At 43.1% G+C, this 15,213-nt stretch overlaps 1 protein-coding gene and 1 long non-coding RNA gene across 3 annotated transcripts in view; one reads left to right on the top strand and one right to left on the bottom strand.

Moving 5' to 3' along the window:
• Nucleotides 1-15,213, bottom strand: part of LOC120932366 — a 113,141-nt gene that overhangs the window by 3,384 nt on the left and 94,544 nt on the right. The window lies entirely within an intron of this gene.
• The window catches only part of LCP2 (lymphocyte cytosolic protein 2), a 300,267-nt gene continuing 293,105 nt past the window's right edge, over nucleotides 8,052-15,213 (top strand). For both annotated transcript variants that reach the window (XM_040344695.1, XM_040344694.1), the window contains exons 1-2: nucleotides 8,052-8,353; nucleotides 9,505-9,567. In XM_040344695.1, the coding sequence (XP_040200629.1) occupies nucleotides 8,276-8,353; nucleotides 9,505-9,567 (141 nt within the window). In that variant the 5' untranslated portion in view covers nucleotides 8,052-8,275. The remainder of the gene's footprint in view (nucleotides 8,354-9,504; nucleotides 9,568-15,213) is intronic.

The raw sequence follows: 15,213 nt of genomic DNA, 5'->3' as shown, positions 1-15,213 counted from the left end.
CATTTGATGGCATGGCACAGTGGTGACAATTGATGGCACAGTGGCTGCGTTTGATGGCATGGCACAGTGGTGACAATTGATTGCACAGTGGCTGCATTTGATGGGCACAGTGGCTTCATTTGATGGGCACAGTGAAGCTGCAATTGTTTTTTTTTTTTTTTCGTTTGCGCCCCCCCCAAAAATTTTGAGCACCAGCCGCCACTGGTCAAAGGTAAAGGACATCCAGAACACACAAGGACCCAAAAGTGTACGTTGCGTTCATCAGCAGGAGTGTAACCAAAAAATGCAGAGAGGAAATGGCAATAGTGAAGCCCGTAGGTAAAAGCAACATGCAGTTTATTGTATGGTACTTACAGGAACAAACAGGCAAACAGGCATCAAAACATATAAGTACTCCGTGGCTCATAGCGTACTTGTATCGGCCAGCCTAACATGTTTCATCCTATGTGGATATCATCAGAGGCGTGGCCTCAAGCAGATACAAGCACGCCCAAATAAATACAAATGTTCAAAAGCCATCCAGGCCCGTGATAGGCCCGCATGGCAGCAAAAGCAGCTGTGCACAATTGCCGACAAACACTCCTGCTTGCACATGCCCAGTGCGATCGTATTAGTGGATGGTCAGGAAGTGTACACAAAAAGAGGTAGTCACGCATTTACAGTGCGTCCGCAATAACCTGATAGTCAGGGAATGAGGAAGACCCAGCAATCACCATGTCCTCATTTACATATTTGAATAGGAAATCAATGGGAGCGCAAGATGCGCCCAGCGTAAATATGCGCCCACGCTACGCCAGCGTAGAAAAGTTACGTTGGTCGGAAGAAGCCTATTTTCAGGCGTATCTGGTTCTGTGGGTACGGCGCATAGATACGCCGGCGTATATATACACTTGCGCCGCGCATCTCGAGATACGCCGGCGTAACTTCTTTGAGAATCTGGGCCATAGACAATATAATGCATAATAAAAAATATATAATGCAACATGAATAAACATGTATATAAATGAAACTCATCATAAAGGAGGATAAAAAAAGGAGACTCCTAACACATGATCAAACTGCGATTAAATTACCGTTAAATAAAAGATAAACCCTAACTAACAATGAATGAAAAATACAATTATTTAAAAAATATAGTCAAACCAACCATTAGTATTAACTATTATTGATAAAACAATTTATATCCCAATCGACATTTAAGCCGAGAAAGATTTTTTAGTTCCTTTAGCTCCAAGAAAGCCCATTATGTATTTTTTACCGAAGGTACATAAGAGTTTAACCAACCCTCCAGGGAGACCCATCATTAGTGGGTTGGACTCCATTACCTTGCGAGTCGGTAAATATATAGATGGCTTTTTGCAGCCCCTGGTGTCTGCTACTCCGTCATATGTTAAAGACTCAGCACAGGTAATCCGTAGTTTTGAGGGCATAGTGTGGAAGTAGAATTACATCATGGCCACCGCTGATGTGGCCTCCTTGTACACCATCTCTCACAGACACGGATTAGAGGCTGTGGAATTTTTTCTTAAGTCTGGATGGCTTTTGAACATTTGTATTTATTTGGGCGTGCTTGTATCTTTGGCCACGCCTCTGATGATATCCACATAGGATGAAACATTTTAGGCTGGCCGATACAAGTATGCTATGAGCCGCAGAGTTCTTATATGTTTTGATGCCTGTTTGTTCCTGTAAGTACCATACAATAAACTGTGTGTTGCTTTTACCTACGGGCTTCACTATTGCTGTTTCCTCTCTGCATTTTTGGTTACACTCCTGCTGATGAAAGCAATGTACACTTTTGGGTCCTTGTGAGTTCTGGGCGTCCTTTACCTTTGACGCTGTTTGTGGACCATCATTTTCATCCATACATCCTGTTTGGAGTGAGACTGCCACTGACCTATGCATCATTTGATTTCCATGCCCATAATGATGTCTTTCTGGTAAGCAGACTGATTTCACAAGGGTGTGGTGTGTTTCCTTGTCTGCACACTGAAGCTTTGGTGGAGGTCCTTTATTTCAACTTCATTGATGATCATACTTATTTGGAGTTTTATATTATTCTTATAATTTTTTATTCACTGGAGTGCTGCACTATTGGACTTTATACTTCCGTTCCTAGGATGCCCCCTTCTGGGTTCACACCAGGAAACATATACCTTCCAGATTCTGTAGTAGATGAGCCTAAAGGCCGGCTTCCAAGCATTAACCAGAGTGGATAGGACTAGACCTGAGAGCCCACGTTTCCTCAGAATGTGGGTCTCAAAGGCCAAACTGTCAATTTTAGACTTTGTAAGGCAGGATAGAATATTGGACCCTGCGATAGTAGGTCCAAACGTAGTGGGAAAACCCAAGGTCTACCTACTGCCATCCTTACAATTTCTACGTACCAGGGTCTCCTGGGCCAAGCCGGGGTGATCAAAATCACTGGCTTTCCTTCCCTCTTGACTCTCTGAAGGAATCGTGGGAGAAGCGGAACTGGAGGGAACGCATAATCAGAGAATAACGATCCCATGAGATTGTCAGGGCATCTGACCCTTGTCCAGCTTTGCGTTGAACGGGGAAGCCAATGCAATGCATAGCATACTAGCTCATTATGTGGCACTTACCTGAGATCGAATCCCCTGAAGCGCTCTTCGTTCCCCTCCGCCGCCATGTTCCCTTGGAGCGTCTTCCTTGTATTGCCGCTCCGGTGCTGTGACTGGCCGGAGCGGCGATGACCTTACTCCCGCACATGCGCGTGTGACCATCATGATCCCCGTGCATGCGTGGGTTTCGGCCATTATCCCATTCAGAAAACCGCGCTGTTGTCTATGGCGTGCATGCGGGCACAACCGTGTAGGTTAAGGAGACATTTCTTGCACCTACAGGTAAGCCTTAATCTAGGCTTACCTGTAGGTGCAAGTTGTCTGGTTGGGTTTCAAACCACTTTAAGTCTAGTTTGGAGAAGATTTTTGCTCCCTGGATTTGGGAGAACAACTCTGTGATGAGAGGAAGAGGATACTGATTGGAAACAGTTATTTTATTTAGACCTCTGTAGCCAATACAAAGCCTTAGTCCCCCATCCTTCTTCGGGACAAAGAAGCTACCTGCGCCTGCGTGAGAAGTGGAGGGACGAATGAAACCCTTAGCTAGGTTTTCCAAGATTCTTTGGTTCAGACAGTGGAAAGAGTCTCCCTCGAGGTGGTGTAGTGTCAGGCAAGAGGTCAATGGGACAATCATAACTGCGATAAGGAGGTAAAGATTCAGCAATCCCTTTAGAAACACATCCTGAAAGTCCTTATAACAAAGCGGAATCTGTTCCATTCCCACTTGACAGGTAGCAAGTCGAACAGGGTGCTGGATGCAGTTTTTGTTACACTGATTGCACCAGACCAGAATATTTGCTGTTCGCCAGTCAATTACAGGATTGTGCTTCTGAAGCCAAGGAAGGCATAGGATCAAGGGAGTGGATGGAGAGTCTATGACAAGACATGAAATATTCTCCCAATGCAAGGCCCCCAATTGTAACTGGAAAGGGTTGGTGGATTGGGGCACTAGATCTTGTGAGAGAGGCTGATTTTCCACAGAAATCAGGCGGACTGGGCAATCTAGCGCATGAGTTTCCAGGGACAAAAGGTAATCAGAGTCTTATCAATAAAATTCTCAGCGGCTCCAGAATCTACCAAGGCCATGAGTTCATGAGTCCCTGTCCCATAGTGAATAACAGCGGGTAAAAGTATACGTTTGTTCCCCTGGGGAAATGAAAGCAGACCTAAGGTGACCTCCCCACAATCACCTAGGTCCTGGAGTTTCCAGGAAGTGTAGGGCAAGAACAGAGCATATGACCCCCGAGGCCACAATATAAGCAGAGTCCCATGTTACGTCAGCGTGTATGTTCCTGGGCAGATAACCGGGTGGAGCCTAACTGCATAGGCTCTTCTTCAGATTTGGCACTGGAGGTGAAATAGTCAGGTGGCAAGGGAGGTATATAGTTTGCCACAGCCATAGTTTGTTCTCGCCTACTCTCTCGCTGGCGGCAGTCAATTCTAATGGCTAGATACATAGCCTCCTCCAGTGAGGCTGGGTAGGAGAAGTTGACCAGAGCATCCTTAATTGCATATGAAAGGCCTATTCTAAACTGGCTGCAGAGAGCTGCATCATTCAAGCCAGATTCCGGGGTCCACCTGCGAAACTCTGAGCAATACATTTCAGCTGTGGTAGTTCCTTCAGAAAAAGTTGTGTTTGAGAACTGCGCCTAGTCTCACAAAACAAAAACAAGAGCTCATGTGATGACAAACCAGATCTAATGTGTTGCCAACATTAATGGCTACAGTTGCTACCTTACAATACAGGCTTTCTCCAAACCAGTTAAAACATAAAAAAAGGGGGTAAATATAATTAAATTAAAATATAAATAAATATATATATAAACCAGGTAGCGCTTATACGTGTATATATCACAAAACATAATGGCCCGGATTCACAAAGCACTTACGCCAACGTATCTCCAGATACGCCGCGTAAGTGTAAGTATGCGCCATCGTATCTATGCGCCGTGCCCATAAACTGAGATAAGCCTGAAAATAGGCTTCATCCGACCGACGTAACTTTCCTACGCCGTCGTTTCGTGGGCGCATATTTACACTGGGCGCATTTGCCGCTCCCATTGATTTTCTATGCACATATGCAAATGAGGGTGATACGCCGATTCACAAACGTAGTTGCGCCCGGCGCATAATATACGCGGTTTGCGTAAGTCGTACGTCCGGCGTAAAGTTATTCCCCATATAAATATCCATCACATTCCTGTACAAATGTGATTTCACAACATGGACACTTAGGCCCCTTTCACACTGAGGAGTTTTTCAGGCGGTACAGCGCTAAAAATAGCGCCTAAATACCGCCTGAAAAAAATCTCGTGCTAGCAGCATCTTGCCATTTAAAACAATGGGAAACCGCGGTATTAACCCTTTTTCGCCCGCTAGCGGGGATTAATACCGCACCGCTATCGGCCGATTCCTGCGGCAATTCCGACGGTATATTGCCGATATTTTTAGCTGTGCTATACCGCCACCACACCTCCGCTGCCCCGTGTGAAAGGGGCCTTATTAATCAGAGAGAGAGTATATGTTTTGTGATATATACACGTATAAGCGCTACCTGGTTTATATATATATTTATAATTATTTATATTTGTATTTATTTATTTATATACTTTTTTTATGTGGTAGTTCCTTGCTTTAAGTTATGTAAGGTTGATTCTGCAGTAGCAGCACAATCTGGATCATCTGGATACAGTAACCCGAGGGCTTCAAAGAAGGCATCTACTGTTATCAGGGCTGGATGGTTTGGTTCCAGGTTAAAGGCCCAAGCCTGGGGGTCACCCTGTAGCAGAGAGATAATGATTTGAACCCTCTGAGTTTCAGAGCCAGACGAGGATGGCCTTAACTTGAAATATAATTTGCAGCTGTTTTTAAAGTTGCAAAACCCTTTACTGTCACCATAAAACCGGTCAGGCAAAGAAATTTTTGGTTCAGATAGTTTTTGTAGCGGTGGTAGTGGCACCTTCGTGAGCTCTGTGGCCATTTCCTGAACTTGATGGGATAAACGGCAACGTTCCTGAGCAAACAGCTGAGCCTGCTCAGGATCCATGATAAGTTTCCCTTTTTATGCATGGCTCGTGATAATGTCAGGCTAGGAGCATATAACATGTAACAGTTCAGGTGTGCTGATTATGCAAAGAGTTCAAGAACAAGAGCACATACCACGAGCAGGTCTAAACAGAGCAGGTCAGCTGGAACTTGTAGTTCACAGCTGGAGATGAAGGTAGATGTTGGCTGAACCTTGTAGTTCACCGCTGCAGATGGAGGTTGGCTGGTGCTTGTAGTTCACCGCTGCAGATGAAAGTACTACAGTAGAATCAGGCAAAGCGTAGTCTAGGCAAGCTGGGTCATAAAGGGGTAGATCAGAGTTCAAACGGTACCAAATCAGAAGAGAGCAAGCGGGGTCAAACAAGCCGGGTCATACACGAAATACACAAAGCAGATATCAGCTGGAAAAGTGGAACACAAAGCCCACATGCACTCACAGCACTCGTGTACTCACAGTCCACGTGCACTGGGGGGGAACCCAAGCTAATTTTTTCTTGATTTTTCATGTATATTGCAATACATTACAGCTGCGAGAAAGTTTAAATTACATTTTTACCTTTAGAAATGCCATTTTGCTGCGCCACTGTTTTACACATCACACAGATGCGCCACTTTAAATGCAGACTAAGGGGACCCCCCAGGCATGAGATTTAAAGGAATATTTCATTTTTATTGTTTCACTTTAAGCATTATTAAAATCACTGCTCCTGAAAAAAAAAAAGGTTGTTTTAAAAACCTTTTCTTTGCATTGATACATGTCCCTTAGGGCAGTACCCGGGTCCCCATACACTTTTTATGGCAACAATTTTCATATAAATCTTTAAAATTAGCACTTTCTTCCTGTTCGTGTCCAATAGATTTTTATAGGGTTCGCATGTTCACATAAATGTATTACCTGTTCGCATGTTCTGGTGCGAACCGAACTATGGGTGTTCGGCCCATCCCTATACAAGAGTTAGTTAGAGACTGAGGACATGATACAAGAAATGGTTAGAGACTGAGAACTGCATTTTTCTTGAGCTTTTCTTTCACTAAAGGTGCCAATAATGGCCAACAATAAATTCCTATTAATTAAAATTTATAAAATTAATTAAAAAAGTTGAATATAATACAATTATATATATATATATATATATATATATATATATATATATATATATATATATATATATATATATAAATATTTTTAAAAAACTGTCATTTTTGGTTTGTTTTGGCTTAGTGCATCCTGCATTTTCGGTTTTGCCACCAAAATTTACATTCGGTGCACCTATACTCTTCATTATTAACCTCTGACCACTGAATGCGGCATTACTTACTCCAGACCCCTGCACTGTTCAATGCATTCTACTGACCTCTAAACTCTTCAGTACTTACTCCGGGCCTCTGCACTCTGCATTGCATACCACAAACTTCTGAACTCTGTGTCATTAACTTCTGACCCCTGCACTCTGTGTCACATACTACTGCCCTTTGAACTCTTCTGTACTTATTCCTGATCTCTGCACTAATTGTTGCATTCTATGGACCTCTGCATTACTTTCTTCTGAACTCTGTGTTACATACTAGTGACCTTTAAACTCTGCACTACATATTCCTGTTCTTGGCACTGTACACTATCTGCTACTGACCTCTGAACTCTTCATAACTTATTCCTGACCTCTGAACCCTATATTACTTACTACTGACCTTACATATGACTAATGTCTAAGCTCTGCCTTACTACTGACCCTTAAACTTGCATTACATATCACTGACCCCTTAACTCTGTTTTACCAATTTATGACTTATGAACTCTGCATTACTTACTACTGACCCATATACTCTTTGTTACTTACAACGGACTTCTGAACAATTCCTCTTCTGTTCCTTTACACCTGACTACTAAAACCTTTCTTGCTTTTTATTCCCTTATTATGTTATCTCCACCTCTCCATGGTTGCCTACCCCTGCTCTACAAAAAAGTACAGTATATACCCACTCAGTCACTGTGTATTGTTCCTCCTCATCTTTCCTTGACACATTTATGTTTTTCGTGTGGTGCAGTTTCAGTGCAAAGTATTTTATATGCATTATCATTTATCGCTGTGGAGGTTGTGCTTAGCTGTAAACCGCACAAAATATACCATTTATTTGTGCGTTGTAAACATAGCATCAAAATGCAGAGATATGAAGGCAGTCTCACACTCCCCAGGCAGAAGATTCCGTTTAGTGTAATGGACTAAATATGTACACCATCGACATTATACACTACCATGACAAAGTAATTCCTTTTTCGTTTGCAAAACTGTACATTTGTTTTATAACCAAACTTAGTAAGTGCTCTTATAAAGTTCAGTTAATATAACTTCGTGTTTCAAATGAGGAAGTGGTAAAGGAAATGAGCAGCCTGTTTCTGAGAAGTAAGCACTTGTACCACGGGGGATGTTGTCACTTTTTTAGAAGCTTTGTCAGCCTACTACAGCATACAGCAGCATAAGAGGAATCAGGCAATACCTTTTAATGTAAATATTAGGCACAACTGTGCTACAATATTGGACGAGATCATCAGGAGTTTTACATTTTCATTTAGGTGTTCAGACATTGGACAAAGCCGTGTAACGTCAGATTATTTTCTATGAACAGCGCTTTCTTGTAAACATAAAATGGATATTTGGAAAGTTCCATCTTGCACGGAAGTGAGCACATGGAGTCCGGATGCTCTTATAGATTATTTTAGATCGGTAAGTTATATTTTAAAACTACTGAAAACGATGTTATTACAAAACAGCTTTATTTTAGTGTTGCATACCACTAATGCACAGCTTGATATTGTAGTAATTTATATCATAAAATTGTTTAATGCACAATATATTGAATTCAATACAAAAGTAACACATGTTGCAGTTGAATATGTACAATATATATATATATATACACACACACACACACACACACACACACACACACACAGACACACATATATGTGAGATTATATGCTTGAGTTGAGAAACAAATTGTGGGGTATGTCTTTGCCAAAAAGGTCCTTTATATTGAACAGTTTTCAGGCAGCACAATGGTTTAGTATTTTGCATTTCAGCATTGGGCTCCTCGTTTCAAACCCCAGCTAGATAATAATGCGTGAAGTTTGCATGTTCTCCCTCTGCTTGTGTGGGGTTTCTCCTATACCCCAAAGACATGCTGGTAGGTTTAATGGCTCCTGTTTAAATTGGCCATAGTAAGTGTACATATTAGGCCCCATACACACGACCGGATCTGTCCGCTGATACTTGTCCACGGACCAGTTTCAGCAGACAAGTTCGGTCATGTGTACGGCCTATCGGACCGTTTTCCGGCGGACATTTGTCCAGCCGACCGTTTTCCAGCGGACAAAAATTTCTTAGCATGCTAAGAAACCTGTCCGCTGGAAACCTGTCCGTCGGACATGTCCGGTCGTCTGTACAGACTCACCAGACATGTCCGATTGGCCGCCATCCCTCGCATGCGTCGAAGTGATTCGACGCATGCGTCTAAGTATTTACCTTCCAGGGTCGCGCACGTCGCCGCGTCATCGTCGCGGCCACGTCACCGCGCTGTCTGTCCACGCGGATTTCTGTCTGATGGTGTGTACAACCATCAGACAGAAATCTCCGAGGGGACATGTTCGCTGAAAACGGTCCGGTGGACCGTTTTCAGCTGACTGTCCCCTCGTCTGTACGAGGCCTAAGAGAGGGACCTTGGATTGTAAATGAGGCAAGAACTGATATGTAGTATGTAAAGTGCTACATTAATTGACAGTGCCATATAAATACCTTTAGTTTACATTTGTGGTAAATATTGGGAAGATTGTCAGGAATTTTGAAAACCTTATGATTTTTTTTTCCTTCCTTTGCAGTGTAGGCTAAAGGACTGTGAAAAGATTGTTAAAAAGCAAGGAATAAGTGGGAGAAGATTTTTGGTAAGTTTTATTAAAGAGTTATCATGGTTCTTTGAGTGCTGCTCAGTGCCCATATATTCTCACAAAGCTGAAGAGTGAGTTTATTTATTAAGGCAACTAAGCTAGACAGCTGCAGACTGCGAATGAGAGAATTGTGCGAAATTAAAAAGAAAAACTGTTAGAAACTTCAGACTTTTGAGCCAGGTGGACCTAAAGCGAAACAATACTCACTTCATCTCCAGTGATGTGGCGCCCCCAAGCTCCCTGCCCAGCCGCTGACATCTTAGGGGGGGGGGGGGTGACATCACTCCCATGCATGCGCAGGAGTTCAGTTCGATTTTGTACAGTAAGTTGCACCTGAATGGTTCGCTGTATAAGGTTTTTGTTCTAGCGACAGTAGCTAGCAGGTACATTTTGAGTGGTTTAATGTGGTGCTTTGCTTACATATGTGTGTATTATATATAATCTTAAATACAAATTTTAATAAAATGAATTGTGTCCTGTTGAGACTAATAATTCATGTGTATGTGTGTGTATATATATATATATATATATATATATATATATACACCGTATTTATCAGCGTATAACACGCACAGGCATATAACACGCACCCTAATTTTAAGAGGAAAGTTTCAGGAAAAAAACTTTCCACAGCCCCCTGCATATAACACGCAGGCACCGTTTACCCTCTTAAGTATATATAGTGGAAAAAATACTGTGCGGTTTCTCAGTGTGGTTATAATTGAACATAAATAAGAATATGAAGTGAACGTGTGTAGCAATGCATGTGTAAAAAATGTCAAGCCGGCCGGCTTACAACTAAACCGCCCGTCCTTCCGGGATATTAGCGCTCTCTAAGTTGGTGACGTCAACACACCGCTCCTCCCTACGCCGTTTCGTCAAATGGTGACGTCTTCCAGGGGCACTGTGCCCCTGGAAGACGTCAGCATTTGACAAAACGGCGTAGGGAGCAGCGGCGTGCTGACGTCACCAACTTAGAGAACGCTAATATCCCGGAAGGACGGGCGGATTAGTTGTAAGCCGGCCGTCTTAAAACATTTTACACGTGCATTGCTATACATGTTTGTAAGTGCAATTTTTATATTCATTAAACACAGTTTACAGTACTTCACTATGGCAGTGTTTTATATATTTACATGGGAATTCCTTAACTGGGAGAAACACTGAGGACCTGTGAGACTCTGAGGGGATAAGTGTCTGAAACTCAGCAGTGAGAGACCCCGGGCGGGGATAACTAGCCACACGCTGTCACGATCTCAATCAGGAGATCAGTGAAGCTGGTAAGGAGACATCTTACTTGAGGTGGAGGAACTATTTCTGCAAGACCACAGCACTTCTCCTGGGTGTTACAGTAACTTTAGCCACCTTCCTTTATTCACTGGAGGACTTCTATCTATTGTGACCTTTTGAACTGTTTCACTCTGTTCTCCTATATGGTCAATTACAAGCCAAGAGGCTGCTCTATATTTACAGAACTTTTCAGCACTTATTTTTGTCATTTATTCTTTTGTGTTGTTTCATTTTTTGGGTTCACAACTCACAATTTGCCACGATAGCTTTAATCATTATTGCAGCGCAGCTATATTTTTTACAGTTTACCCTCTATTTTCAGGGTAAAAAAGTGAGTGTTATACACCAATAAATACAGTATATATATATATATATATATATATATATACACACACATACACACTGTATATATACAGTGTAATGTGCCCAAAAAAATGTACACCCTTATTATTGATAAAATACATTTACCATCAATTCATATATACTGTATATACAATAATACGGTGCAAGCAAAGAATAAAATGCTCCCAATTGTTGTACAATATTATTTTTTATTAACCCTCCAGGAGGTTGACAACACTAACACAGTGCTGAAAAATTGAAGTGCAGATAAGCTACTCAACATAACAATTTAACTATATGTATTTATAATTAAAGTCCCATTTCCAAAATATTGGTGTAAATATTCCTAAATGTCCATAAATCACAAATTTCCAATCCACTTAAAAAAACACCTCCCCCAGTCGCCAGATCGCCCGTTCACCCTCTGGCCCGCCAAGCCCCCCCATCAGCCCTGCACTTACCCCATGCAGGTAACGGTGGAGGCTTCCCCCCTCTGTCTCCTCCGTGTCCCAGCTGTCGCTTCTCCTCCCGGTCAATTGGGTTTTCGGACTCCTTGCCAATGGGAGTCTTAGGACTCGCTTCATGATTGGCCGGGAGGAGAAACAGGAAGACATTAGCGAATATTAATTTGCTAATGTTACACAACAGGGTGGGCTTAGGGTGCAGTGCTTTGCACCTGAGCCTATCCTTTTTTAAAGCTAATTAGAGCCTCCAGCTCTAATCACGTGCTTAAAAAAAAAAAAACATTGAAATCCATGCATCCGGCGCCCTGCATGTAGATTAGGGGCCGGGCGCAAGGAGCGGCCGCCACTGTGCTCCACACTAACGTTAAAGTGGCCACTCACCTTTGGGTTAGACCTATACTTTCATATAGGTCAAAAATGCTTGTTAACACAATCATCCTCAGTAATGGGATCTCCCGTGCATTCACTGTGTGCCTCCGCTCTTATTCCTCCTCAACAGTGATGTTTGGTGAGGTCAGTGGATAGTAAGGCACTGGCTAGTATCAAAGCCAGATACACACAGGTTACATACACTGCGAACGTTAGAGAGAGAGCAATAATTCTAGCACTAGACCTCCTCTGTAACTCTGCAAAAAAATTTAAAGCGTCGCCTAGGGAGATTTTTAAGTACCGAAGTTTGGGGACAATTTTAAAGCGTGACATTTTAGGTATATATTTACTTGGTGTAACATCATCTTTCACAATATACAAAAAAATGGGCTAACTTTAGTGTTTTTTTTTAATTCATGAAACAGTTTTTTTCCAAAAAAACTTGTTTGAAAAATTGTTGCGCAAATACTGTGTAACATAAAAACTTGAGCGGACACCTGGATGTTCGGGTTCGGACCCGAACCCGAACTTTAAAAAAAAAAGTTCAGGTTCGGGAACCCGAACCCGAACTCCGAACCCCATTGAAGTCAATGGGACACGGACTTTTAGTAAAAAAAATGCGCGGAGGTCCCCCCAAATTCAATAACCAGACCCTTTAGGTCTGGTATGGATATTAAGGGGAACCCGCCGTCAATTTAAAAAAAAAAATTACGTGGGGTTCCCCCTAAATATCCATAACTAGACCCTTCAGGTCTGGTGTGGATTTTAAGGGGAACTCCACCCCAAATTTGAAAAAAATGCAGTGGAGTTCCCCCTAAAATCCACACCAGACCCCTTATCCGAGCAAGTTGGATTCTCCTGAACCGCACCAGGCCACATGCCCACAACCCTTGCCCCGTGGTTGTGGTGGTATGCGGGCAGGGGGCTTATCAGAATCTGGAAGACCCCTTTAACAAAGGGGACCCCCAGATCCTGCCCCCCCCGTGTGAAATGGTAATGGGGTACACTGTACCCCTACCATTTCACAAAGGAAGTGTAAATAGTAGTTTTCAGAAAAAAAAAAACACACACCATAGAACAAATTACTTTATTAATTAAACCAAATAAAAATCCAGCGGTGAAAATATACGATCGGTGCTGCTCCATCGTTGTCTCTATCCAGCGTCAGGTGATCTCTCCAGCGACGGGTGATGTCTCCAGCGATTGGTCCAGCGATGAGAACATCCATCCATTCAGAGCACAGCTCAGCGAATGACGCGCCGATGCTTTGACGTTTCTTTTATAGGGGAGGTGGGCCACGCGTCACGTGACCCCGTCCCCCTCTGATGCACACTCTGCTACGTCACTGGGACAGCCCTTGCGTCAGAGCGGGACGGGGTCACGTGACGCGTGGCCCGCCTCCCCTATAAAAGAAACGTCAAAGCATCAGCGCGTCATTTGCTGAGCTGTGCTCTGAATGGATGGATGTTCTCATCGTTGGACCAATCGCTGGAGACATCACCCGTCGCTGGTGAGATCACCCGATGCTGGATAGAGACAACGATGGAGCAGCGAGCAGCACCGATCGTCTATTTTCACCGCTGGATTTTTATTTGGTTTAATTAATAAAGTAATTTGTTCTACGGTGTGTGTTTTTTTTTTGAAAACTACTATTTACACTTCCTTCATGAAATGGTAGGGGTACAGTGTACCCCATTACCATTTCAGACAGGGGGGGCCAGGATCTGGGGGTCCCCTTTGTTAAAGGGGTCTTCCAGATTCTGATAAGCCCCCTGCCCGCATACCCCCACAACCACCGGGCAAGGGTTGTGGGGGTGAGACCCTTGTCCCCATCAACATGGGGACAAGGTGCTATTTCAAACTGACGCCCAGCGGGCGTGGATGCCCGCCGCCTGCCTCTCGAGTGTGGCCGCGGGTCCCGGGAACTCGATATTCCCGGGAGTCCCACGATTGCGGTTCGCAAGAGCAGAACAGGGGAATGCCTTTGTAAAAAAGGCATTCCCCTATTCTGCCTAGTGACGCTGTCACTGATGACCGTTCCCCGTGATCGGGAACGGTCATCAGTGACATGTCACTTGTAGCCACGCCCCCAAACAGTTAGAATCACTTCTTAGGGAACACTTAACAGCAATAGTGAAGCCCGTAGGTAAAAGCAACACACAATTTATTGTATGGTACTTACAGGAACAAACAGGCAAACAGGCATCAAAACATATATGAACTCTGCGGCTCGTTCTTGTAAGTACCATACAATAAATTGTGTGTTGTTTTTACCTACGGGCTTCACTATTGCCATTTACTCTCTGCATTTTTGGTCATACACCTGCTGATGAACGCAATGTACACCTTTTGGTCCTTGTGATTTCTGGACGATTACTACCATTGATGTTGCTTGTGGACAACCGTTTTTATCCATACATCCTGTTGGGAGTAAAACTGCCACTGACCTATGCATTATTTGATTTCCATGCCCATAATGATGTATTTCTGGTAAGCAGATTGATTGCACGGTGGTGTGGTGTGTTTCCTTGTCTGCACACTGAAATCTTGGTGGAGGTCCTTCATTTCAACTTCATTGATGATCATATTTATTTGGACTTTATTATTTATATTATTATCATTTATATTCACCGGAGCGCTGCACTATTGGACTATATTATTTTTGTTTGCTTTATCTACAAACTGTCCTAGCCGCTTTGTACTATTACTATTGTGTTTCTAAGTTAGCGCAGATATCTGTTCACCCTGTTTTTCACTTGTTCCAATGGTGCTTTACCATTGGTCCAAGGCTCCAAGCTGTCCATTAAGCTCAGTGCTTCTGACAAAAAGTGAGAGGCTCATCCTCTCAGTCTGCTGCAAACAGAGTGTGCCAGCTTGTATTTAAACTGGCCGCTCTGTATGTAGTGTCTGATAGACTGCACAAGAAGCCCTGTATCTCCGGAACTATAGGTGGCAGGAGCCCCCACATTTTGACCAGTTGTGTGGTAGGACTTCAGCTACCTACCCCCAAGTATCTGTGATCCCAGGTTGCCATATGTCTTGCAAGAATGTTCACATAAATGAGAGAACTTTAGGAGACTTATTTTTTACTGGTTCCTACCAAATGCCTAGGTAGAGATTTATGAAGATCAAAATACTGTTTTCTTAACAAAGTTTCTTTGGTGCCTCACTGGCAGGG

Source organism: Rana temporaria, chromosome 3, assembly GCF_905171775.1.
Source record: "Rana temporaria chromosome 3, aRanTem1.1, whole genome shotgun sequence".
In the NCBI taxonomy this organism is placed as follows: Eukaryota; Metazoa; Chordata; class Amphibia; order Anura; family Ranidae; genus Rana; species Rana temporaria.
The sequence above is the reverse complement of the archived record's forward strand: the minus strand, read 5'-3'. Positions and strand labels throughout refer to the sequence as shown.